Raw genomic sequence first — 26,838 nt, forward strand, 5'->3', positions numbered from 1 at the left:
AAAGAGGGAGCCTTTGCAGGGGAGGCCACCCCTATTGCTCCTTCGCAGCAGAACAGCTCTCTGGTGAGAGAATGGAATGCATTCAGGCTGTTTCCTGGATGTCCAACATGAAACTGTTTCAACAGGACTCTGTTTGCTGGATGACGTTTACCTGGAAAGGAGTCATCTGAGTGAACACTTAAAATGCAGAGTCCTTGGCCTCCTATTAGCACTCACCGTGTCACAATCCTCCTGCCCCAGTCTTCCACTTAGCTAGGATTATAGGCATGTGCCACTGGGCCCAGTGTGTTCACCTTGGCCCAGAACAGAACCGTTTAACTTCTAACCTCTCAAGTGGTGGTGCTACCTGTGTACCGCTGTGACTGGGCCTAAAGTATTTTTAAAGCGTTGACTCTGTTATTTCATGCCTTAACACTATCAAAAAACAACCATAGGTCCTCTGACAGATACTTGCACATTAGATTCATTAAGGACTCAGTCAAAGCTTGGAAGAATTTTTTTAAGAATTATTTTACTTAGGGGCTGGGAGGTGGTATGGTGGTTAAAAATGCTGGACTCTCACATGGCCTTCTGTGGTTCAAGTCCTGGCCCTGGTGGCTTACTTTCTCATTTTCCCGCTCTTTCTCTCTCTCTGATCAAACTGGAAAATAGTAGTAATAATAATAAAGTTAAATAAAAATAATTATTAATAAAAAAATAATTATTTTTATTTAACTTCACTTATTATTTTTTAATTTGACCAGAGAGAGAGAGAGAGAGAAAGTGAGAAAGTGAGTTGCCAGGTCCGGGATTCAAACCATGGTCAACCACGTGGGAGTCCAGAGTCTTTAACCACCATGCCACCCCACTTGAAAAATTTAAATGTCTTCATCCAATTTAACAAATATCTATTAATCACACATGTTACGTAGATCTGCTGTGTAATCCCAGTACAGGCAGAGGGTGACCTCTCACATCCAGAGAAGCAGAGAACAACATGTTACGTAGATCTGCTGTGTAATCCCAGTACAGGCAGAGGGTGACCTCTCACATCCACAGAGAAGCAGAGAACAAGACAGCTGATCTCATCATTGCATCCAGCGTCACGCAGTCCCAGAACTCATCACTGTTAGAAATGACTCCCAGGCCCAAATGACCTGGTCTGGAAAGAGGAGAACCAAAGGCAAAGGGAACAGTTCCTCACTCACCTTCCTTAAAGGACACTTCAAGGGCATCTTTTCTACCATGTCCTCTTTTAGCCATTATACCAGCGATCTGCCAAATTTCATAGGCAGAGGTACATAAGTCCCCTCTCATCTCTGTGGGGTAAACAGTAGTTTAAGGGTAGAGAGAGAGTCACAGAATTTTGAGTACGGAAGAGTAGTGGAAAGCATGTGGACAGTCAGAGGCAGACATGGGTAGGCGCAACCGTGTGATGTACTTCACGAGGACGGAGCTCTCTGAGACTGGGGCTCCAACCACATGAACGACTGACTTATTTGATGACAGCTTAGTTCCTTCTTCCTAGAAATAAAATAACTGTGGGATGGGGGAGAACCTACAAGAGGCACTTAAATGGTCAGAATGACGCTGAGTCCTATTTCTCCCCAGGCCACACAAAAACTTACAAATCCAAGAAAAGACATGCAGCTTGGAACTGAAAACTTAGGGAAACTGTAACAGACCATCTTTTTTCATAAAGCTCCATAGCTGTAAACAGAATAAAAAGCCTAAGTGCACAAAAAGCAGCCAGTAATTCCTAAAAAGCGTTCCTTTCCCAAATCAAAATAGGAAGATGAAATGGGCCAGCAAGTGGCATCTGTCAGTAGAGCAAAGCCCACCTTAGGGGGCTCTTTCCAGCCTCCTGCCATGGATTGGCAATGGTAATGCTAGCCCTGCTCCAACCCCTTTCCTGCCCGCTGCAAAATGACAAGGATGAGACAATGAAAGCTGAAGTCCCAAATGAGCCTCAAGCATGAAGAATGCAGCCGAATGCTGGAGAAGGAAATCATAGGAGTGGGGGCAGGGGAGTGACTGCTGGTCTCACTGCTTCGGTTTAACGTGTCCACTGTCCTCTGAGCCAGTTTTCTCATCTATAAAATGGGAATCATTATACATATGACCTCGTGCAACCCTCTATAGAGGACAAGATCCTCCACCCTGTAATCCCATGGGGTCTCTCACTAAGCATCACAAACACCAGCACCAGAATGAGCTCACCTTCGGAGGTATTTCCTCCAGAGATGGAATGTCAAGGCCATTAAGATCAAGTAAAAGCCCAAAAAAGTGGGTAGAGCTGAGAAGCCTTTTAACTCCCAGGAACTCTGAGAGGCCTTCTGACACCAAAACAGGAAGGCCTAAACTACATGCAACAGTCCCTTTCGTTCAAGGTCTACTGTAGGAAAGACACTAGTAGTCAGAGACAATAACTAGATGCCTCCACCCAAATCGCCATCAAACTGCATGCTGGTCAGCAACCTTCTCAGATGCACCGTTTATTTGTCCTCGATTTGATTACACTAGCCTGGGAGTCAGAGACCTGGAGACCTGACTTCTCACCCAACTGTGGTAGGATTTAGAATCCACAGTGTTTGTACTCCTTACTTCTGGAAACCTCCAGAACAGCCTCACCCTTGCACTAAAGAAGCTCCAGAAGCAGCTCTACTGTAAATTCACCTGTGCAGAGACTGCCTTTTTCCAGGACCATTATCAAAATACTAGCAGCCAGTGTAGACTCCAGCTCTACTATCACCTAACCAGTGTCTGGGAAAAATCACATAACCTCCCTGAGCCTGCCTCTTATCTATAAACCAAGGGGCTGGCGAGTTGGGTAAGCTCTGTCTCAGACATGGCAATCTGTGATTACTATTCCCGTGGAGACAGAATCAGTAATATAGCATTTAACCTTGGCCACATAAGGCAGCACATACACTGGCCAAGCCTATCCCTGGAGAGCTGCAGTGAGGAGGCTCGGTAAGCAGGTCTACGGGAGATGCTACAGTATGAAAAGATTTCCAAATAAAAGGTTTTCAGTACAGGTTTCCAGATGTACTTACCTTCCCTGCATCCACCAGTTGCGCGATATCATCTAGATATGGTCCGCTGGCCATGAAAAAGGCCCAGCGATAATGGACTCCTTGCCAGAAATGCTAGAAAGAAGAAACAAAACATGTCCCATATAGAAAAGGATAAAACCTGCTAAGCGCCGATTTTGAGAACAGCATTTTCTAGATGACTAAGACAAGCTGACTTCACATTTCAGGCTGACACAATGAGTTGGAGGCCCAGCACCTTAGTACAGTGACCGACAGAGAGTAGGTGCTTCACAAAGTTCAATAAGTAAATGTACAAACAAAGCTGTATCTATCTCAACTCAGGCTTCTTCCCCAACCAGTGACTGGTAGACAAGTAAGCGCAAGAAACTTCTCCTTAAAATGATAAATAGTTGAGTTGAGACCAGCAGACGGTGTATTAGTTATGTCACTGGATTCCCACATGGTCAACTGCAGTTTGAACCCTGAACCTGGAGGCTTGAAATGCACTCTGGGTGCATGTATGTGTGTGCCCAATATCCCAGGAGGAGACTGCAGCGTGGCCACTCCCCCAGGGGGTGATTTCTCACTTTCTGTCTCTCTTTCTCTCCACCGAGTTCCCTATAGCAAAAAAATCTCTTTTAAGAAAAAGTGATAGTGGCTGGCAGGTGGCATGGTGATTAAGGATACTGGACTCCTACATAGCCAATCACAGTTTGAGCCCCAAACCTGGCGGCTTGCTTTCTCACTTTCTCTCTTTCTCCATCAGTCTTCCTCTAGTCAAATTAAAATAAATGAATAAAGTTAAATAAAATAATTCTTAACCAAAAAATGGTGATAGAAAGTCTCACACTCTAGATTTCTTCCCTAGAAGGAACTAGGGGCTGAGACAGCTAGGCTTTCTTACTAAGGTCTGCATAAAGTCCAGAGACAGCAGAAAAGAGAATTTTACCAAGTTCAAAATTGCTTTAGAGTCAGGGTAAGGCAGTGGTAACACAACTGGACCCACCTGGGAAGGGCCCAGGCTTACACCCTAAGGTCTCCCCTTACTTTTCTGTGATCTTGGCTGGCTGATGCTGGGAATGGATCATGGCATGAAAACCCTATTGATGCCCAACTTACTCTCTGATGAAATAAATAAATAAACTTTAAAATGCGTTGGGAGCAACAGATACCAAAATATGACCTCAGGAAAGATAGCCAATTATAAGTTCTCCTGGATCTGACAGAAACAACCCATCCTTAATGGCAAAGTATATGGTCCCTTATACATCATGGCTGGGTCTTTTCCTACAGTTATGGAAAGCATGCTATTCAATCTATTATGGGACAAAACCTCTCCAGATGAAGATAAAAAAATATATATTTTTACCATAAGGCTCATGACCACACAACTGCCATAACCATTTATAATTGTTATTCTTTATGCTAGAGGCAGGGTAGGCCATTATCTGAAGAGTAAGTGAGCTGAAGTTCTCTATGATAGTTCAACGATCTACCCAACCAAATGTCATTAGACGGGAGCTATCCAGAGGTGCACATGCTATGCCAGTACCAAGCTGCTGCCCTCCCTGTACCTACCACAGCCACCAGGTGAGCTTGGACTTCCTCTCCACTGAGCTCATCCTCTGCCTCACGTGGATAAGCTGCCACCACTACATGAGGTTGAGAAGTGTGACGGAAATCCTTCACTACACTACTGAATGCTAGCTGCATTATTTTGATGAAACTACTACCTCTTTTAGTCCATTTCCTGGCCTACAGAATGTTGGTACCACCATCTACTACATTGGAAAAGTCATGATGCATTTTTGCATAGAAAAAATACATCATAACTTTTTCAACATTTCGATAATTCACAAGGTGGTTCAAAGAATTAAACAAGAATATATATAAAATGCCTGACCTAGAAGGTATTTTACAGTACTGAAAAATACTTGCACAGTACTGAAAGTAAGTATTTATGCATACTGAAAGTAAAGCTTACTGAGGAAAACAAGGACAGTGGCAAACCAGAGTTTAAGAATGTAGTAGGAGGGCCAGTGTGGCCTGGTGGATAAGGTGGACTGGATCCCACATACCATGTGGTTTGAATCCTGGATCAAGTTGCTTGAAAAAACATAAAAGGTGTATGTGTGTGCATGCCCAAAACCCTGAAAAGAGGGGGTAATGGAGAAGGGATTATGGTATGATCATTCCCCATGGGGGGTGCCTTTCTCCCTCTCCCTCCCTCTGGTGAGCACATGTGCCCTCTGGCAAAACTTAAAAAAGAAAAAGGAAAAAACCTAAAATGGCTAGGCAAAGTTTCCCAACCGATGTACCAAGAATGACTTACTATTTGTGACCGTAAAGTTCATCATTTAACCCAGAAAAATTGTGAATTAAATAAGTTAGCATTAATAATTAGACCAGAACAAAAGATATATACAGTCAAGCTGACTACAGAGTAGGTGTGGTGCGATACTGACTTCCCTCACCCCTCGGGGCAGAGCTGGAGCTGGCAGAAATCTCAGATATGCTGCTCTTTATGCAGAGCAACCTCACTATGCTGTCCACACACTCTATGAGCTCAAGTGAGCCATCGGACACGTTAACCTTTGGCCCAGCCTGGTGGCAGTCAGTAGCAAAGTGAACTGCAGTGCTGGAAGCCACATGGCCAGCTGTAGGTTTGATTCCTGAGTCAGCTTGGAAACATCCAGGCGTGTGCACGCATGGTCAAGATCTGACAATCTGGACAGCTGTGGGAAGGAGTGATGTGGAGGGATGGGAGCCTGTTAAGGTGCTTCTCTCTATACAATGAATAAAATAAACTTGAAGAAAAAAAAAATGGTTTGGAGGTATATGTGGCTTGATGCCAGGAGCACTGAGAATGTCCTAAGCGTACAGTGGGCCTGGTTAATGACAATCACAGAAGACCTGCCAAGGTCTGGCCCTCATGAGCATCAATGAAAACATCTGGTAACTGTTTAGGGTCTTAAAGAAGAGACAGAAACAGTCACAATGACCACATCTGTAACTCTTCATAGCGGGTCACCCTTTAAAGTGGACCTTTTGGTCTGTAGCTGCAGAGTTCTTCTATTCTGCAACAAGGGATCTCTGTACGTTTTTTCCTGGGCCATTACAGGAGAGAAAGGAAACTGAAGCAGGCAGGAGACGAGGAAGCCTGACAACGAGGCTGGAACCGCCACCTCCTCACAATGGCATCGGCAACTGCTTGAAAGGTCTACACAGGAGATTCCCTCTATCGTTGCTCGAGTAGGGGAAGGAGAAAGTGAAGAGCGCTGCACCTGTTTCATCCTCAGAGGACGGCTGGGAAGGTTAACTTGTGCGAGGGCTCGCTGGAGTACATACGGTGAAATCTTACAGAAAACTTACCTTTTACAGCACTGGAAAAGCTGGGGTTTGTGAAAAGAGAAAAGAGAGACAAAGGGCAGCTAAAATCCCTTTCTCCACCACAAAGTACCCTGTAGACCCTATTCCTGGCTGCCATCTGGATCAATGAAAATAAAGAGCAGCACAGTGCAGCATCTGGCTGGTTCGTCTCCACCCCACACACGCCTAAGAACTGAGTCACAGTCTCCTCCATCGTGGCACTGCCTTACACCCTCCACGCATTTAGTACACGAAACTCAGAACCAAAGCCCTCAATTCCATCAATTCCATCCCCCCAAAAGTCCCCATCAATTTCTAGAATAAAGAAGCAGCGAGGGGCCAGCAAGTGGCATGGTGGTTAAGGCACTGGACTCCCACATGGCCCACTACAGTTCAAGTCCAGGACCTGATAGCTTAAAAATCACATGGGGCATGTGTGTGTGTGTGTATGTATGTGTGTGTGCGTGCGCACACTTAGGATCCTGAGAGGAGAATGGAGAAGGGACTGCAGTGTGGCCATCCTCCTTGGGGGGGGTGGATTTCTCATTTTCCCCCTGTCTCAGGCATGCACCCCAAAGCAAAACCTTTAAAAAAAAAAAAAAAAAAAAAAAAAAAAGCAGCAGCTAAAGATAATTATCCAGTCAGTCAGTCATCTCACAAACATTGCTCAGTGTTGGCTGGCATGACATTGTGACCTACAATCTTTCTGCCATTAAGGAACTTTCTACTGCCCTTTTCCTGTGTCTGAAGTATTTTGTCTAAATGAAAAAAATATAATTTACCTTTGTTTCTTTCTGTCACATATTCAACACTAATTCAGATTTTTAAACCAATGATCTATATAATTAGCAACAGTTAGTAACAAAATTGTGCAAGCCTCTATTCCTATCGTGATGAAGACGAGCTAACAGGTGAGAGCAGACCCTATGCTCGGGCTCTGCTATCAGTCCCTTAACTAAGGCCGATCTGTGCTAGTCTCCAAGGCCTGCCACTCGCCTGACGTGTTCAATTCAGTGACAGAGCTCCACAAGGCCCTGGTAACAGTGGCCTTACTAACAGACTCAGATTGGCTAATCAAGCCCCAGAAACTCCCATAATGCTATCAATAGCTAGAGTCTTTAATCACGTGGGATATGCAGTGTTAGGATAAGTTGATACAATACTAAGAAAGCCATGATGGTTCTAATAGCCACTGAAGCTTCACTGAAGTAAGAGCAAAATTTCTTTCAGGTTTTTGAATTAAAAAAAACGAAGCCCACAGAATTCTGAAGCCCAGAAATCACCGGTATATCCCAAGCTATTACCATGAAATTAGCAGCTATACATGTCTTAAAGTTTCTACTTTTATGTGCAAAGACTGTGTCAAAACTGGTGAGACACAGCACATGCATCGGGTGGAGGCAAGGAGATAGTATATAAGACAGAATGGAGAGGCGGTATCTCACAATAAAGGCTAACGTTTGGGCTGGCCAATAGCACGGTAGTAATGAAAGAATAAAATTCAGCGCAATCTGTACTCTGTAAAAATTAAACTTAACTGCTTGCTCTTCTTGCTTCTGTACAAAAGCTTACGCTGCCACCTTGAAAAACAGCCTTGAGCTATGTAAGCTACTGGGACTTGCTCAGCCTCCTGCATACCGGCTCAGCTCCGTGCAGAGAGCCAGATCCCTGCAAAAATGTATACCACCCCCTCCCCCCAGGGAAATCAGCACCAGACCACCCTGAGTATCTAACCTGACTCAGTTGCAACATCTGCAAAATGCCTTTGTAACCCACTTGCGTAAATAACCCTCCTTGCCAGAGCCAGCAGAAAAAAATAACCATACTTAAAAGACCCTTATCTTATTTCCTCATTCCTCACTCCCCTCACCCTTCCAACTTGTGGCTATATAATCTATGTGTTTCTTTTGTTCGGGACTCCACTTCCCACTGGGTCTGTTGTGACCAGGAGTGGAGTCCTAGCGCGCTAGCAATAAAATCCTCTTGTACTTTACAGCAAGATCTGACTCTTGTGGTTGATTGGGGTCGCTGTGACTCTCCTCAGACCGAAGGGTCTACCGGCTTTTTAAGTCGGGGGTCTTTCAGTAACGAGGTGCTCTGTAATGCTGGACCCACATGAGACGGTCCTGGATCTGCATCCTGGGCCTACCTCTACACGCCAGGCGTGCATGTGTATGCCCATGACCAGGGCTGAGACTGGAGGTGCATGGTGGTTTGAAGACCCTGTTGGGGATGCCTGTTTCTCTGTCTCTTTTTTCTCATGGAAGAAAAGAATAAATAAACTAAAAAGTTGTGTTAATAAAAGGCAAACATTTAATAATGGGATTCTCCCCCCCATAAAACGGAGCACATGCATGCATAAGTAAAAGAGAGAAACACGTACACTCTTGGCAGTGTCTGGTCATGCCAATTCCCCTCCTCTAGCCCTTTAGCTGATCAGGATCTTGGGCATGCACAGCAGGCCTGGCATGTCTCAGGTGGACTGGGACAGGGATCTGAACCCACAACTGGCCATGCAGCCTCCAGCACTGAGGTCCAGTCTGCTAAGGACTTAGCACCTAGATTGGGTCTAAGAGTTTTTTCTATGCAAAGTGTTGTGTCAAATTCTTCCAATGGATTATCTCATGTAATCCTTTCAACAATGCAATGAGGTAGACATAGTATTAGCCTCATTTTACAGATGACAGCATGGGGGCTTTGAGCTGTTAAATAATTTGCACAAGGTCTCAGAGTAACTAAGTAGAAGTGAGAATCTGAACCGGGTTGGTGGCATTCCAGAGTCCCTGCTTACAGCCACAAAGCCATGCTGTCTCTTACAGAAGAGAAACTGGCTGGGTGGCAAACTGATTTCCAGCAGCGTGAGGTGGCTGTCTGCTCTCACCAACCGTGACTCTCCTTCCTACCTTCAATGCCTTGGAACCCACAGTGAATCCGGTCTGCAACATGCCATCTGCAATGCCCAAACGGTCCATGTTCAGGAGGAAGGGAGTCACCAAAGTCACATAGGTGGCTCCTGACCACTTCTTGAGAAAATTCAGAGCCCACGTTTCAGTGGATCCACCAACATTGTCAAGGATAAAATCAAACCTGCAGAGAAGGAACCAAATCAAAGCATTCTTGTCAGTCTTTACACTGGGCTCTGATCCCTGTCACCAGTTGGCCATGGTGTTTACGTTAGTGATAGGTCATCAACCATGCTGTACCAGCAGAGGGGTGTTGCTTGGACAGAGGAGAAAGGACACACCCACTAAATGCATCTGTGGCTCTTTTCCAAGGTAAGTTGAATGTGACTAATTTTTTGGTCATAAAATCCTATCATTTTCTAATGCCTTAAGAATGACTTAAACAGGGTCAGCAGAGGGTGTAGTAGTTAAGGTGCTGGACTCCCATATGGCTGATGGTGGGTCAAGTCCTAGAAACAATGACCAGAAAATCACACTAGGTGCATGTGTGTGCGTGCCCAAAGTCCAGAAAGGAGAATGAAGGAGAAGGCGCTAAGCCATAGGCATCCCCCCTGGGGGTGATTTCTCACTTTCCCTCTGTCTCTTCAGCAAACACACATGCTTTATGGCAAAAAACCTTAAAAAAAAAAAAAAACAAACCAGTTCTGTACCTAGAAAAAAAAAAAAAAAAAAAACAGTTCTGAACCAAAGGGGATTCTAGCTCTCTATAATGCACAGAAGAGCCCCTTGCAACAACAACAAAAATGTATCTAGTCCAAAATATTAATAATTGAGAAACTAGTGTTGCCAAGGTTGAGAAACCCTGACTTAAGCTTTGTAAAAAACTACAAAGATACCATTCCATTCAAGTAAATATATTCTTTAGTATACATGAATACTTGAAAAAAATCACCCACAAGAATGATTTGCTCAGGCCAGCAGATGGCAAAATGGTTAAGGTGCTGGATCCCACTTGGCCAACTCAGCGGTTTAAGTTCCAGATCTGGTGGCTTAGAAAAAACCAGGCGCATGTGCACATGTGCCCAAAAATCCCAGAAGGAGAATGGCGAAGGGATTACAACATGGCCAGTCCCCCCGGGGGTGGGGGGGATTTTTCATTTTTACTCTCTGTCACTGGCAAGCACATATGCCCTATGGCAAAAATCTAAAAAAAAGAGAATGATTTGCTTAGGTTTCCTCAACAATTAGAAATTGCTTAGAGAAGTATCCTCTTCACCTTCTGGAATTTTCTATATTTTGATTTCATTTAGAGCACTAGGACAGTACATAAAGAGAAATTAATAGCCTGCTTTCAGTCTTCAATCATCAATTCTGCTCTGTCAGCTCCCCCGCCTCCTCCCCCAAGAAAAAAATCTAGTCATAAGGGATCCACAGGAACTGACAGATATTCACACCCTTAAATCTAACCTAAAACTGCTATAGCCATGGGGGCCAGCAAGCGGCATGGTGGTTATGACACTGGACTCCACTTGGCTGACCCTGATTTGAGTCCTGGACCCAGTGATTTGAAACTTATGCCAGGCACATGTACATGTAGGCCCAAAATCCCACAAGGAGAAGGGACTACAGCATAGTCATTCCCCTGGGGAGAGAATTTTCTACCTTTCTCTCTGTTCTTCTGTCTCTCTAGTGAGCTCACACATCTTCTAGCAAAACAAAACAAAACAAAACCCAAACTGCTATAATCACTACATTCTACTTAAAGGTGATAAGAACCCAATCAATCTTTTAAATACTTTGGAAAGTATTTAAAACAAAGATCTACACACAGAATGTGTGTGGATAAACACAGCAAATAACTGGTGATTTGCTGGTGATCATCCTCTTTTTCTCTTCCAAGGTCATCTGGATGATGTCAAACATCATGCTTTTCCTATTAAAAAAGCACAAGCACCAGGAGCAAGACCACCTGCCAGAGATGCTGAGGAGGAAGGGCAGCGCAGAGCTGGGAGGGCAGACTGAGGGTCCTCCAGCCTCCATCTGTCAGGTTCTCTTGTTCTGGTAACACATTACAGAGTAAACCTGAAGGCAGACAGAAGGGAATGGCGGGCCTTGACCTCAGGTTCGTGCTGCTACTCTAGCAGCAGAAGGTAAGAGATCAAGCCCATCCTGTGGCTATCTGAATGGCAGATCTTGGAGACCTGTCATAATCTCACTTTCCAGAGGCGCAGAGAGGCGTAGGCCCTAGCACACAGGCAGAAAGGTAGCTGGCAAGATCTCCACAACGGAAGCATTAGTCCTCTACCACGCCAAGCATATTCCCGAGCAGGCGGAGGTTTATATCTGCTGTCCTCTCCAGCTGGAAGAGCTGCTGTCCTACATTACCGAATACCTACTACCTGCTGCTGCCCTGCTCCAACTGGAGCGATATGGCAGGGGGCAAGGCGAATAAAAACCCCACTCACACACCTTGCTCACTGAAGCCTCTGCTCCAATGTCACTTCCTCAAAGAGGCATTCTTTAACCACCCTGCCTGTAAGAACCTCCTCCCCAGTCATTTGCTATCCTGCTTTTCTGCATCAATTTTCTTCGGAGCATGTACCATTAAAACCTCCCCAACTACGCCTAAGTTCTAGCACAAAGGGGGATTTTATATTGTTCACCACTGTATCTAGGGTTTGGAACACGGCCCGCCAAGTATAGATGCTCTGTAAGTAGCTGAAGGAATGAAGAGGTGGCTGGCTTCTCCTGGGAGCCCACCAAGCCACTGCGAGGAGACAGGCTGGGCAATGTCAGATTGAGGATCCCACTTTTTTTTTTTTTCATTTTTAAAATTTTTTACACTCACCAGAGAGACACAAAGAGCAAGAGCTAGCAGGGAGGAGTGACAAATCACTACCCAAGGGGGATGGCTACACCATAATCCCTTTTCCTTCAATCTTTTCTAGGGATTATGGGCACATGTACCTGGCATGATTCTCAATCTGCCAGGTCTAGGACTCGAACTGTTAAGCCAGCCATTTCAGATCCAGTACATCTTAACTTCCATGTCACCTGCTGGCCCAGAGGCTCCCTTTTTATTTCTAACCTATGAAAATGTACTTCTACTTAACATAGGCAAAAGTAACTGGCTTCTGGAAACTAATGACAAAAAAAGAAAAAAGAAAGGAAAATCTTTCAAATAGTAGCAGTAAACAGCTCTCCTAATCCTCCTTAGCTGTACACTCAGCTTCAGCTTTGTCTTGGCTAGATGAAGATCACAGTAATAAACTGGAGTCACAGTAAGGATCAATAGGGCTTGAGTGAATTCCTAAACCTACTGTTTGGTTTATGAGGCCAAACCACAGCCTGGCAAGCAGACCACTGAGAACATTCACCATGCTCTCATTACCAATATTTATACTGACATGGCTTCTCTTAAGACCTTGTTAAGCCGAAACACTGAAAGTGTGTTTAATCATAGTCATGTATTTTCATGTACTTTATTCTGTGACAGATGCTCCAGAAGGGAACACACTTCCAATTTTGCCTTTATGCCTTTACAAACCCGTTATAAAAGTTGACTTAAGAGACCAGCAGATGGCATAATAGTTACATCACTGAACTCCTATGTAGTTGACTGTGGTTCAAGTCTCAGACCTGGCAGCTTAAAACTTACACCAGCTATGCGTGCATGTGCCCAAAATCCTGAGAGGAGAATGAAAGAGAAGGGACTACAATGTGGCTATCCCCCTGGGCGGTGATTTCTCTCACTTTCTCTCTCTGTCTCTCTCTAGCAAGTGCACACACCCTACTGCAAAAATCTCCCTCTAAAAAAAAATAATAAGAAAGTTAACCTAAAAATTAGTAGAAAGGGGGACCAGCTGGCGTTGTGCTAAGGTGCTAGACACTCACACAGGGCCGATCACAGTTCAAGTCCTGGACCTTGTAGATTCCATTCTCACTTCCCCACTTTCTGTGTCTCTCTCTTGTCAAATTAAAGTAACTGAATGAATAAATAAATTTAACATTTAAAAATATTAGCAGAAGGGGTTGGCAGGTGGCGTGGTGATTAAGGCAATGGATTCCCACATGGTTGACTATAGTTCAAGTCCTGGACCTGGCAGCTTGCTTTCTCATTTTCCCTCTCTCTCTGTAGTCAAATTAAAATAATAAACATAAATAAATATTTTTTAAAAATTAGAAGACCACATAAGCAAAATACCTTCCTTAGCACACACCAAGGTGTATTACTGTGCTGTATTAAAATCTACAGAGTTAGAAACAGAAGTCAAACTAAATGACTGCTAATAACATGGAATATTTGTATGGATGCTTTTCAAAGAGTCATATGACTCAGGCAATCAAACCATCCCCGACCCGTGTTTTGAATGGCCTTGTTCCCACCCTCCCAATGTGAACAGTGAACAGTGTTCTCATACATACGGTTTTAAGCTTTTCAACTGCTCTTCCACACTTCCTGATTTGTAATCGATCACATCATCTGCCCCAAGCTTCTTTACAAGTTCACTGGCATCCTGAGAGCACACTGCCGTCACGTGAGCATCCCATGCTTTCATTACCTGCCCCCACGAAAGAAAGGGAAAAAGCAGAAAATTTGCATTTAAAAACATTACTTGGCACCATGTGTACATAGAGCAGACGAAGCTCTAGAGAACTTTAAGTACCTCATCTTAACAAGAACTATAGGAAGCCATCTGTCAGAGAGCCTGGTGAAAGTGATGAAACACTATTCACTAAGAAAATCCCAAGAAATGGATCTCATTTTCTCTAGATGAGAAAGCCAGTCACCTTGTTGCCATGAAGTCACTACCAATCCATTTAGAGAAGGGCTGGTACCTGGCCTGGCTCAGAAAAGACAGGAATTGGGAGTCTCAAATTTAGCACATTCAATGATGACAAAGGCAAATGGAAAAAAAAAAAAAAATCTATCTACCTATCATCCATCTATCACCTCAGAACAGGGCTATGCAAATGAGAGAAAGATAAAGGGACTTTCCGTGGGGTTTGATCACTTCATGAACTCCTTACTCCAGTCCTCGGCTTATCAGATCTTGAGCTCTCATGTCTATGGCAGGAGTGTTTTAGGCTGACCAAGCTAGGGATAAGAACACGGTCACCATAAGGGATCTGGCTTCCCTTGAGCAGTGCAACAGTGTTGTACCACAGAACTGGCCCAGAAAAATGACTTTTAAATATGTCCAGAATATAAAAATATTACATTTCTTCTTTGCCTCCCCAATGTTAATACAGTCTTGAGTCAGAAAATGTACCAAAGAAATTGGGTATTAGGGGACCAGCAGTTGGCCTAATGGCTATGTCGCTGGACTCCCATGTAGTAACCACTGTTTGACCAAAAATAAATAAATAATAGAAATTGGCTATTAGATACCATGTCATACATAAATAGGTATTTATTTATTTTTTGGAGAGGTTTTTGCTATAGGGTGCATGTGCTTGCCAGAAAGTCAGAGAGAGACAGAGAGATAGAAAGCGAGAAATCATCCCCCAGCAGGATGGCTACACCACAATCCCTCCTCCTCCATTCTCCTCTCAGGACCTTGGGCATGCATACACATGCACTCAGTATGAGTTTAAGCCACTGGGTCTGGGACTTGAACTGTAGTTGACTACATGAGAGTCCAGTGACATAGCCATTATGCCAACTGCTGGTCCCATAAATAGGTATTCTTAACAAAAGAGGAAAAAAATAGGCCATTATGTTTTTAAAACATGGATCAAGGAGCTGGACAGTGGTGCAGTAGTAAAGTGTCATCCTTTTCAAGGCTGATCCACACAGTAGGGTTCCAGGTTTGCATCTATAGAGACTTTCCTGAGCATGCCAGGCACACGTGTACCTGTGATCTGGGCTGACGGAGGCTGAGGGTGGATCACGGCATCAAGACTGTGTTGAGGGTACTGTCTGCCTTGATGGAGTTAATTAATATATAAATGACACAAACAAAAAGCATAGATCCTTCAGAGTAAGAAGACCTAAATAAATGGTCCTCAAATTTTAAAATGCAGACATCTTATATTTTAAAATAGTAAGGAATAACAAGATTTGAGAATGAGTTAGGACAGCTCTGTGGCACAATGGTAATGCACTGCTCAAGAGAAGCTGGATTCTACATGGCAACCATGGTTCAAATCCCCAGTCTGGTCACCCTGAAACTCACCAGGCACATATACAAGTGCCCAATCCAGCTGGAGGATTAAAGGAAGGGGATCATGGCGTGATCAGACCCTGGGAAGGATGCTCCCCTCTATTACTTTCTCATTCTCACATGCACAAACTATAGCATGAAGAAAAAAAAAGAAAAAGAAAACAAGGAGTTAAATTCTAATGCTATTTAGGATCAAGTATCTAAAAAACATCCTGCTCCAAATTGCTATAATTCTTTTTTATTCACTATGAAATCTGTGTACTCATACATAAGTTGTAATGAATCAGCTGTTAAATGAAAAAAATAAAGGGTTTATAATTAATTTATAATCTTACCTAACTTCCCTCTTTAAAAGCAATACTGACAAGGGCCAGCAGGCAGCATAGTGGTTATGGCACTGGACTCCCCCATGACCAACCATGGTTCAAGTCCCAGACCTGGTGGCTTGAAAATCACCATGAACACATGTGTGTACATGCCCAAAATCCCAGGAGAAGAATGGAGAAGGGACTGCCGTAGGACCATCTCCCCTGGGGGGTGATCTCTCCTGGGGGGTGATCTCACATTCTATCTCTTTGTCTCTTTCCATTAAGCACACATATCCAATGGTAGAAACTTTTTTAAAAAAAAAAAAAAGGATACTGACCAAGGACTGATAAACCCTGAACATTTGAGGGGATTTAAAACATTTAAGAGTAACAGAATATACAATTTATTATGTTCATGGGCTACAAATAGACACTTGAGTTTAATGACATGTTGCTTTTTTTTTTATTATTATTATTTGCCAAAGGAAGACAACAATAAAGAGAGGAAAAGTAGGAAAGCACTTGCCATGGGGAACTGTCATATCACAATCGCTTCTCCTTCATTTTTCCCGACTTTTGGGATTTCGGGCACATGCCCATATGCCCGGTATGTTTCTCAAGTCACCAAGTCCAGGACTCAAACTGCACAGTTGGCCACGTAGGATGTCGCCATCTTAACCACCAGGCCACAGGCTGGCCTCACATGCTGCTTTTAGCAACAAATCGTAAATCGAATTCAAATATGTGAAGGATATAATCCAAGAGAAGTAGTTCTTCGTGACCCTCTTTTCACCAATATCTAGGAAATTGTGTTCTAAACGCCTATCTATACAGTGTGCTTTTCTTTAAACAGCATAAAATCCTCAGAATTTCACGTTAAAACAGCTTATTATTCCTTTTACTTATTTTTCAAATTTCTAGTTTTTCTTTTTTTCACTTAGAAGTATTACCTCTGAATATTTCGAAAGATCTTAAAAAGTTTACGTTTAAAATAAATTTTAAGGGGCTAGTAGATGGTGTGGTAGCTAAGGCAGGTGGATTCCACACGGCAACTGCATGGTTCCAGTCCCAGACTTGGTGGCTTGGAAAACATACTGGACACATGTGCATGTGTGCCAAACTCCCTAGAGGAGAGAGAAGGTACTGCAGCATGGCTATGCCCTCTGGCGGGTGCTTTCTCACCTTCCTTCTTTCTCTCTCTCTTTCTCTGTCTCCAGTAAGCACCCAAGCCCTATAGCAAAAAAAACAAATAAATAAATAAATAAAACCAAAAATAATTTGGGTCAGCAGGTGGCATGGTGCTTAAGGTCACTGAACTCCTACATATCCACAGTTCGATTCCCGGACCTGGCAGCTTGCTTTCTCACTTTCTTTCTCCCTCCCTCCCTCCTTCCTACTCTTTCTCTGTCCCTCTCTGGTCAAATTTAATAAATAAAGTTAAATAAAATAATTATTTAAATAAAATAGTAATTTTAATATAAAATAAAACACAAGAATAGAAAACACCTCTAAGGACACCAGTCACATAAAGAAATGGAACACCTACAGCCATTCCAAAATCACTTCCATGTGTCCTGTCTCAACACAAGTCCTCCTTTCTCTACTCCATTAATCATCATTTTCCTGACTTATTTTTAAAATTTATTTATTTCTTCAATGAGCAACAGACAGAGACAGCAGCCCCAGCAGGGTCTTGATGCTGCAATCCACCTCCAGCTTCAGCCAACTCTGGATCATGGGTGTGTGCAGGTTCTGCATACTCAGAGAGGTCTCTGGAAGTGAATCCAGAACATTACCATGTGGAAACCTCACAGAGCATCCCATTTTACCTCTGTGCCATCCACCATCTGGCCTGCTCTCCTGACATTTACCTACTGGCATTAAAAAAAAAAAAAGTTTTATCATCCAAATATGCATTTCCTAAACACTGCAGTTTAGTCTTGCATATTTAAAAAATGTGGTATCTTTTAAGTCTCTTAAATTACAGGTCTCTCTTCTATTCTTTTGCTTTCTTTTAATTTTCTGTGGAATAGCAGGCATGAGAGTGACTTCTACTTCTCAAAAGTGCTGCTATGAATATTCATAGTTTCTGTTTGAATGCACATTTGTGTTTCTCTCAGGTATACCCAGGAATACAACTGCTTGATCCTCTGGTAATTCCATGTTTAATATTTTGAGGAACAAACAGCAGCTGCACCATTTTATATTCCTACAAGCAATACATAAGGGTTCTAATTACTCTACATCCTTGACAACATTTGCTATTATTATTTTGTTTGTTTGTTAATTACAGCCATTCTAGTAGATATGACATGGTATCTCATTGTGGTTTTCATCTGCATTTCCCTTATGACTAATGATGCTTGGCACATTTCCACAGACTTATTGGTCATTTGTACATATTCTTTGAAGAAATCTCTATTCAATTTCTTAGCTAATTTTTGGATTGGGCTGTTGGTCTTTCTGTTGTCAAAGAGTTGTAACAGTTCTTTATACATTCTGGATACCAGACCCTTATCAGATTGACTGGCAAATACCTTCTGTCACTTTGTGGACTGCCTTCTTCTTTAATAGTCTATTCATTTATTATTTTTCCCCATAAATGAAAAATACAGAGAGAGAGCACCTCCATGAGGGTCTTGATATTACAACCTATCCCCCACCTCAGCCAGCTTCAGAGAATATGCATGCGTATTCAGGGAGGTCTCCAGATGTGAACCTAGAACCTTCCCATGTGGGTCAGCTTTATAGACCATCAATTTGACCAACACCATCTGGCCCTATTTCACTGCCTTGATAGTGTCTTTTGATGCACAAAATATTTTCTTTTTAAATTTTCTTTTACTTATCCCATTTGCAAGAGAGACAGACACAGATACAACACTCCAACAGGGTCTTGATGCCATGATCTACTCCTGGCTTTAGCCAGCCTGGGTTGTGGGTATATGTGTGGTCAGTGTATCCACTGTGAGTCTGCCTCATAGAACATCATGTTTCACCCCTACACCAACCATCTGGCTCCAGATTTTGATAAAGTCTACTTTACTATTTTAAATTCTGTTAGCAGGTGCTTTTGGTATCACATCTAAGATTTTGTTACTGAATCTGTCATGACCATTTAACCATTGCTTTCTTCTAAGAGGTTTTATGGCCTTAGCTCTTATTTTAGATATGATCCTTTTTTTTGTATGATGTGAGATAAGGGTATGGCTTCATTCTTTCACATGTGAACATCTAGTTGTCCCAGTAGCATTTATTAAAGAGACTATTCTTTTCCTTAATATTTAGTCTTCACATCCTTCTTACAGTCAACTGGCCACAAAATTATGGGTTTGTACACTTGGTTCTATTCCACTGATTCTATCTTTATTCCAGCACCACATGGTTTTGATTACTATAGTTTGAAATTGTGAAGTGTGAGTTTTCAGACTGTTCTTTTTGAAGACTATTTGCTACTTGGAGCACTTTGCAATTCTATATAAATTTTAGAAAAATCTTGTCCATTTGTGCATAAAAGAGGCAGCTGGCACTTTGACAGGGATTGCACTGAATGTGTAGATCACTCTGGGGGGAGAACTGATATCTTAACAGAATTTTGGTTATATTTCTATATATACATTTAATAAACAGCTGACCAATTTCTACCCATAAAAACTGCAGAAATTTCAATGGAAAACTCATTGATTTTTAACATCAGCAGATTTCTACCAAATTACAAACTTCCATTTACTTGCACAGCCCATGGTCTTCCCCCCTGAAAGCTTTCCTACATTTGTTACATGACACATCCACACACCCACTCATACACTAAATCTCTAGCAATGTTAACACTTCCTGCCATATTACAACACCTTCCTCTTAAAAGAGCAAACTGAAATGACAATCCATTTACCATACCTACCTTTCTCCTAGCTATTAAGGAAAAATAATTTATAATGTGAAGTTACAAACTCATGTAAAAAGTCTTCCTGCTTGCAAGACTGAAAAACTGTTTACCTGTATAGCAAAAGTACCAACTCCACCGGAAGCACCTAAGATTAACACACTGCAATGAATAAAACAAAACAGTTAATGAAAATCTTACACAGAAAGAACTGGATAACTAAGATGTTTAATATATTACTGGCTCAATGATAAACAATTCCCAAAGCAAATAAAGTCATTCGGCTTTTAGAGAACACAAGGAATTTTATTCTAGGTTTACCAAGAAGCTGTAAGTGTTTCAAGTTAGATCGTCTATGATCTCTTTACTAAGAATACCAAATATCAATAATACGCACTTTTATAGGTTGTTCAGATGGCACTTGATAACATCAGCCTTACAACTCTTCTAGACTAAAATGGCCATGGCTCTCTTTACAAAAATGAGACTTAGGGCCCTTTTCAGTGTGTTAGATTTAGTTGCTAAGAAAAACATCACATTCCTGATCATACACCACCAAAGCTAAATAAATATCTTTCGTTCTGTCAAGCTCATTAACTTTCATAAATGGGAAATTGATTTCATCTTCAGTTTGGCTTCCTGTTAAAGCAGATGAATGTGTCCTATCAGTACCACCATCTTCCTCTTCAGGCTCTTACCATGTTTACTGTACTCTTCCTATCCCCCAAGGCCAGGGGTACTTAGTCTAGGGAGGTGAAGGAGTAGAGTGAGGGATGGTGAACCCTCTGCAATTGTGAATTTCCTAAAATAACATGCAAAAATTTGGTGTGATCATACATGCATATGTGTATTGGCAAAGACAGAACTAGACCCATCCATTTACCAAGTAAGTGCGTGACATAAAGAGAATCATTGGTCAAGAATCGCTGGTTTACATACTCTTATATTTTATTCTTAAATTAAACTTAGAGCTTCAGAAAGCTGCCTATTCAGACTGTATGGTTTCAGGTCCCCAGAAAACCATATTTTGTTGTTAATGCAATAGATCAGTGTAGGGGACATTATAAAAAGTGAATGCTTGGTATGCGATACGATATTAGCTAAGGAGGTATTATTGACAAAGTCTCATGAGAATTCTCTTTATGAATACCCACAGGAAAATATTTTTCTTTTTTTTTTTGAGAGGTTTTTCGCTATAGGGTGCGTGCGCTCGCCAGACAGACAGAGAGAGACATAGAGACAGAAAGCGAGAAATCACCCCCCAGGGGGGATGGTCACGCTGCAGTCCCTTCTCCTCCATTCTCCTCTCGGGATCTTGGGCATGCACGCACACGTGCCCGGCATGAGTTTTAAGCCACCGGGTCCGGGACGTGAACTGCGGTCGACTACATGGGAGTCCAGCGACATAGTCATTACACTAACTGCTGGTTCCCAAGGAAAATATTTTTCTTGAAGATTAAGTGGTGGGAGTGTCCATGCTATTTGTCTGTCACTATATATTGCATCATCACTAGCTGTGAGTTCCCTTTGCCTTGGCTGTTACACAGTGCAGAGAATTGGGGCACCTATCTCTAACAAGTATATTGGCTTCTAAGACATGGTTTTCTGATTCAGTAGTTTCACATTGTTTTTTCCCTCTTTTACTCAAATCATACAAGGCTGGTTGTTGGCCTTTACAATTTAAAAGTTAAAACAAACAGGAACCAACAGGGGCGTAAGCCGTTGAACTCCTACACAGTGGAATTTGAGTCCAGACCCAGCAACTTAAAACTCACACCAGGTGCATGTGTGTGCGTGCCCAAAATCCTGAGAGGAGAATGGAGGAGAAAAGAATGTGGCCATTCTCCCCAAGAGGTGATTTCTCGCTTTCTGTCTCTCCAGCAAGTACACACACCCTATAATAAAAATCGCCCCTTTCCCCGAAAAAAGTTACAACTAACATGTCTGAGCCGGCTATTCCCTCTGAAATTAATGCCATTAAATGTGATTAAAACAACTCTTCCTGAAAATTACGTCCCTCCTAGAAGAGTTATTTTTAATTTCACAGAATTACAAATTATAAAGTATAAAAGAAATGTTACAAAACCCTTCAATTCACACATCTTATAGCTTTAGCATTTCGTAAATAAGGGGAAAAACATTAAACCTGCCTCACAGATACATCCAAAACTTAATTAACCCAGGAAATAGATTTTATCCTCTTACTTTTGCCCAATCTTATATAACAGCAGCTAGTCAAATGCTTGTTTAAGTGCTTCATGATCTGACATCTTAACCCTCGGACTTGTCTCTCACTGCTTTCTGAACAGGGTTCTCGTTGGGGAGCCTACGTCCTTACTCTTCTCCAAGCCTCATGCACACTAGCCAGTTCCTCCAGGCTCTACAATGCCTTCACTACCTGCTTAGGACTCCCTTCCCTTGAATGCCCAAGTCCCAGTTTTCTTCCACAATATCCTTTAAGTAGCTGGGAACCCGATAACCACTGGGCCACTTGGCATACTTTTCACTTTCAGACACGTGTTCTGCTTCCCCAGCCACTCTGCAAGTGCTCGGGGACAGAGACCTCACAGCGTGCCCTACACTGACTACGCCATACTGGATGTAGCAGATGCCTGATCAATGTTTCTTGACTGCAAAAACATCCAATCTGCATTATATCCTATAATCGAGGCAACATTTGCTACTATCTCAAGTGAGGGATCACCTGGCTACTGAAAAGACTGCACTGAAGTTTCTTCTAATGAAGAAAAGCTTGGAATTAATTTCTAATTCTCTTCTTGGAAGTGCTGGATTAAAAAAATACAAACATGGGACTAGGAGATGTCATAATGGTTATGTCGCTGGATTCCCACATAGTCGACTATGGTTCAAGTTCTAGACCCAGTGGCTTAAATCTCATGTTGGGCGCATGTGTGTGTACGCCCAGAATCCTGAGGAGAATGGATTGTAGCATGGTCATCCCCCCCAGGGGGTGATTTCTCACTTTTTGTCTATGTCTCTCTGTCTCTTCAGAGAACACACATACCCTATAACATAAAAAAAAATCTCTTGAATAAAAAAAAAAAGAATACAAATAAAATGGCAGCTTAAAAGGCTGACCACCAGGCAGATCTCTGACCTCATTACTGTCAATTCACTTCTTCCTCCATAACTCTTAATCCAGAAGTCTCATTTCCTCAAATAAAAAGAGCAAAAATGTGCTTTATGGCAGGGCTTGGCGGAAGAGGGAGTGGTCCATGAGTGTAGCTTCAGTTCCTGCTGCTGCCACCTGATGGCACCCCCAAAGTAAAAAGGAGCAAGAAGCAGGCTCAGCAAAGTACTGAGAGCTGGGAACGAAGCCCTGGGGACACGTTATTCTCTAGTCCTGCAAACTCCACGTTTTGTGCAAGCACAACCAGGGCCCATATTTTTCTTCAAATAAAGTCAGTCCCCCAGAAGGAAAGCAGGCAAAATACATTTTCAAGGTAGTATTTCAAGTCAGCAATAACTTGGCTGATTCTCAAAGGTTTAAAGTTCTATAGCTAAACTACCTATGCTCAGACTCTTGAAACGCAGAGGGAAAATAACCTATTGTGTATTTCCCAAAGGCCCTTTGCTGAAATGCCATACTGCTTACCTAGCTTGCCACAATGGCCATACTAAATACTCCAATCTCAAGTATCGTAGAAGCCTATTTGTTATAGTGAAAGTGAAGAAGGATGTGCTGTGTTCTGTTGGTTTATATAAAGTACCCAGGAAATACTCTACTTCCATAAAGCACTATAATTCGAAACTACCATGATTCCTGATCACATGCCTCTCTCACTTTGTAAGTCCACATACAGAACTTCTTTTGAAGTCAGTGGGCATTACACTAGTGGCAGATGTAGAAAATGCAGAAAATTTAGGACATGCTTGCCCCAAATCCCGGCTACTGGAACAGGGGAAGGGTAAAGACGCATGACAAGACCCTGGCAAAGGTATTGGTCTCTCTCTTTCTCTCCCTCTCACCTCTCACCCTTGCATGTGCTCTCTTATGAAAGAAATAAATAAAAATTTTAAAACAAAAATAAATAAAAAGAAGGTATAAGGAATATACAAATAATTATTATGCTGAATGTACTTTTTTTTTTAAAGGTTTTTGCTATAGGGCATGTACACTTCCCGGCAAGAGACAGAGATAGAGAGTGAGAGGGAAAGTAAAAAATCATTCCCCGGGAGAATGGTCATGCCACAATCCCATCTCTTCCATTTTCCTCTTAGGATTTTGAGCATGCATGCACACACACCCAGTGTGATTTTCAAGTTGCCAGGTCTGGGACTTGAACCAGAGTTGGGACTCGAACTGGAGTTGGGCATGTGAGAGTACAGTGTCTTAATGACTGCACAACCTGCTGGTCCCTGCATATGCATTCTTTTTTTTTTTTTTTTAAGATTTATTAATTTATTTAATTTTATTTGTTATCATTATTTTTTAAATTAACCAGAGACAGAGAAACAGAAGGTGAGAAAGCAAAGCCACCAGGTCCGGGACTTGAACTGTGGTCGGCATGTGGGAGCCCAGTGCCTTAACCACCACGCCACTTGTTGACCCCTGTATATGCATTCTTAAACCATGAACTCTAACTTGCTCTGTCATTTCTGTCCATGGGAAGAAAAAGCCACATTATGAGAGTAGAATGCTATCTATGAAATCCTAAAAGCTAGAAAACAAAGATGATTAAGTGGCTAAAAGCCTGGTTCAAGTCCCACACCTGGGAGCTTGGAAAACATACCAGGCATGTGTGCATGCATGTCTAAAATCCTGAGGGCAGGATGGAAGAGAAGGGCCGTGAAGAGTGATTTCCCACTTTCCCTCTGTCCCTGTCTCTTTTATTAAAAAATAAATAAGTAAATAAGGCTAAATCTTCCATCTGTAGCCACAAATAGTCATTAAGAAATAAGAATGATGGGGACTAGCAGTTAGCGTAATGGCTATGTCGCTGAACTCCCATGTAGCCGACCGCAGTTTGAGTCCTGGACCCAGTGGCTTAAACTCACACAGGGCACGTGTACGTGCATACCCAAGATCCTGAGAGGAGAATGGAGGAGAAGGGATTGCAGCATGGCCATCTCCCCTGGGGGGTGATTTCTCGCTTTCTATCTCTCTCTGTCTTTCTGGAGAGCACACGTGCCCTATAGCAAAAAAAAAAAAAAAAAAAAAAAAAACCAAAAAACAAAACAAAACAAAAAAAAACACTTCCCCAAAGAAATAAGAATGATGATGAAGATCTTATCTCATTTTTCAGCTTCACATACTACTTTTAAAATTGGAAAATAAAAAGGGTGAAAGATAGCAAAGTATCTTAGCACAGTATGTTCAATTTGCTCTCTAAAGCAAAACTTAATCTGAATAAGTAGAGTAATAGAGCTACAAATCAACCAAATATGACCAAGATAGCCTGGATTTGGGTATCCTCTTCTTTTAAACCTCTGTAAACATCCATGTTAACATTCCCCAATTTTCAGAAGAGTTCATGTTGTGAATTAATGTTTGGAAATATAAATGCATTTTTCCACAAAAATAAAGCTATTCATCCATCTTGGCAAGGTTCCCAGGGTAGCTGCTTACAAAGGTCTAGTTAACTCATAATGGACTAAGAACTTCGTGCACAGATAATAATGGTTCTATTATCTGGAATGTATCCAGAATTGTGGCCAAAGGCACTAGAAAGGTATTTTCCCAAAGGAATAGGCAGTGGGAACTGTATCAAATCACTATTACCTTTGATCTTACTGAGAAGCAGAAAGAGGAAAAGAATGTTTATGATAGAAGGGTGACAGGAGGGTGGATGAAAGAGAGAGAAGTAGCTTAGTCAGAGAAGGCTGTACCATGGAGCCAATGACGCTTAAGCTTTGGGCTCTTTAGATAAGGCCCTGAGAGGAGCACTAACAATGTATTTGCATAGACATAGGTTGTAAAAGTTTCCAAAGTATGATATCACAAACAGTTGCAAGTGCTGTCTCCTTCCACTCCTACACTCCTCAATCATACTCTCGTTTTTGTCAGGTGAAACTAGGTTTGCCTAAAGGGAAGTTGATTTGGAAACACACTTGCTTTCAGTTCAGTGGGAAATACTGATGTGGTTCATAGTCACTTCTGCCTGTGAGTTAAGTTACTGCTACCTGTCCTGGCTTACCAATGCCTTCCAAGAACTTTCCGCCTTCACCGAGTCACTTCACCTAAGCATCTTGACACCTTATTAAGGTAAGAGTGAGTACTAGTGCTCCTAGCACTGTGGGTGTGAAAGAGAGGCCAAGCTAAACAAGGGTTGAGAGGTACAGAGCCTGGAGTTAGTCTGTGGAAAATGCTTCCAATGAAAGGTTGTAAAAATGGATAATACCTCACTACAGGGAAGTCACTAACAACCAACTAGTTAATAAGGGACATCTATTAAAATATAATAGCATTTTAGGCTTATCTACTGCACGAGAAAACTTGACATGCCTTGAGATCTTAGACCTCTTAAAGAAAAGAAATTTGGAAGTCATCGTTTTTAAATTTGACGACAATCTGAAATTTTACATGACATGATAACTGAGTTGTGCAGTGGAAGAGGAGGGAACAGGGGTCAGGAACATCAGGTTCTGGCTTAAGGTAAATCACAATGAGGGCTGGCAGGTGGCATGGTAGCTAAATGCACTGGACTCCCACACAGCTGACTGTGGTTTAAGTCCTGAACCTGGCGACTTGCTTTCTCACTTCCCTTCTCTCTCACTCTGTCCCTCTCTGGTCAAATTAAAATAAATAAAGTTAAATTAAAAATTCTATTAAAAAAGGTAAATCACAATGAACTGACATTATAAATACATAGGACGAAGAATATAAGAACAACGCAGAAAATGTAGCTGGGTGGTAGAAGGTAAATCTTGTTTTTACATGAGTTTGAGATATGAGTCCTCTAACTAAACTTATTAGAGAGGTTAGGGTTAGAAATACAAGTTACCAAGCTATAAGCAAAAGCTGGGAATAGGCAAAATAGCCCCGAGAGACAGAGCAATGACAAGTGAAAGGCTGGGAAAACCACACACTTAAGGGGTTGGAGGAAGAAAGGAGAGGAGGGGGCTTTTAAAACATGAGAAGAAATGGTCAGAAAACTAAAGAAGTCAAACCACAAAAGTATCAGGGAAGTGACCAACAGTGCCATATACTGCAGAGAGATCAAATTAAAATAT

At 42.2% G+C, this 26,838-nt stretch overlaps 2 protein-coding genes across 3 annotated transcripts in view; one reads left to right on the forward strand and one right to left on the reverse strand.

Moving 5' to 3' along the window:
* RTN4IP1 (reticulon 4 interacting protein 1) overlaps positions 1–26,838 on the reverse strand; it is a 45,776-nt gene that overhangs the window by 6,797 nt on the left and 12,141 nt on the right. The window contains exons 5-8 of one of the 2 annotated variants that reach the window (XM_006156953.3): positions 19,758–19,806; positions 13,712–13,848; positions 9,287–9,470; positions 3,036–3,128 (exon numbers count right to left, since the gene is read on the reverse strand). In XM_006156953.3, coding sequence (XP_006157015.1) covers positions 3,036–3,128; positions 9,287–9,470; positions 13,712–13,848; positions 19,758–19,806 — 463 coding nt within the window. The remainder of the gene's footprint in view (positions 1–3,035; positions 3,129–9,286; positions 9,471–13,711; positions 13,849–19,757; positions 19,807–26,838) is intronic. The other variant, XM_014591050.2, reaches the window with a different exon arrangement.
* QRSL1 (glutaminyl-tRNA amidotransferase subunit QRSL1) overlaps positions 25,701–26,838 on the forward strand; it is a 43,961-nt gene continuing 42,823 nt past the window's right edge. The window contains exon 1 of the mRNA XM_027775114.1: positions 25,701–25,870. The gene's annotated coding sequence lies outside the window, so the exon portion shown is untranslated. The remainder of the gene's footprint in view (positions 25,871–26,838) is intronic.

This window comes from Tupaia chinensis, unplaced genomic scaffold (assembly GCF_000334495.1).
Source record: "Tupaia chinensis unplaced genomic scaffold, TupChi_1.0 Scaffold000527_1, whole genome shotgun sequence".
In the NCBI taxonomy this organism is placed as follows: Eukaryota; Metazoa; Chordata; class Mammalia; order Scandentia; family Tupaiidae; genus Tupaia; species Tupaia belangeri.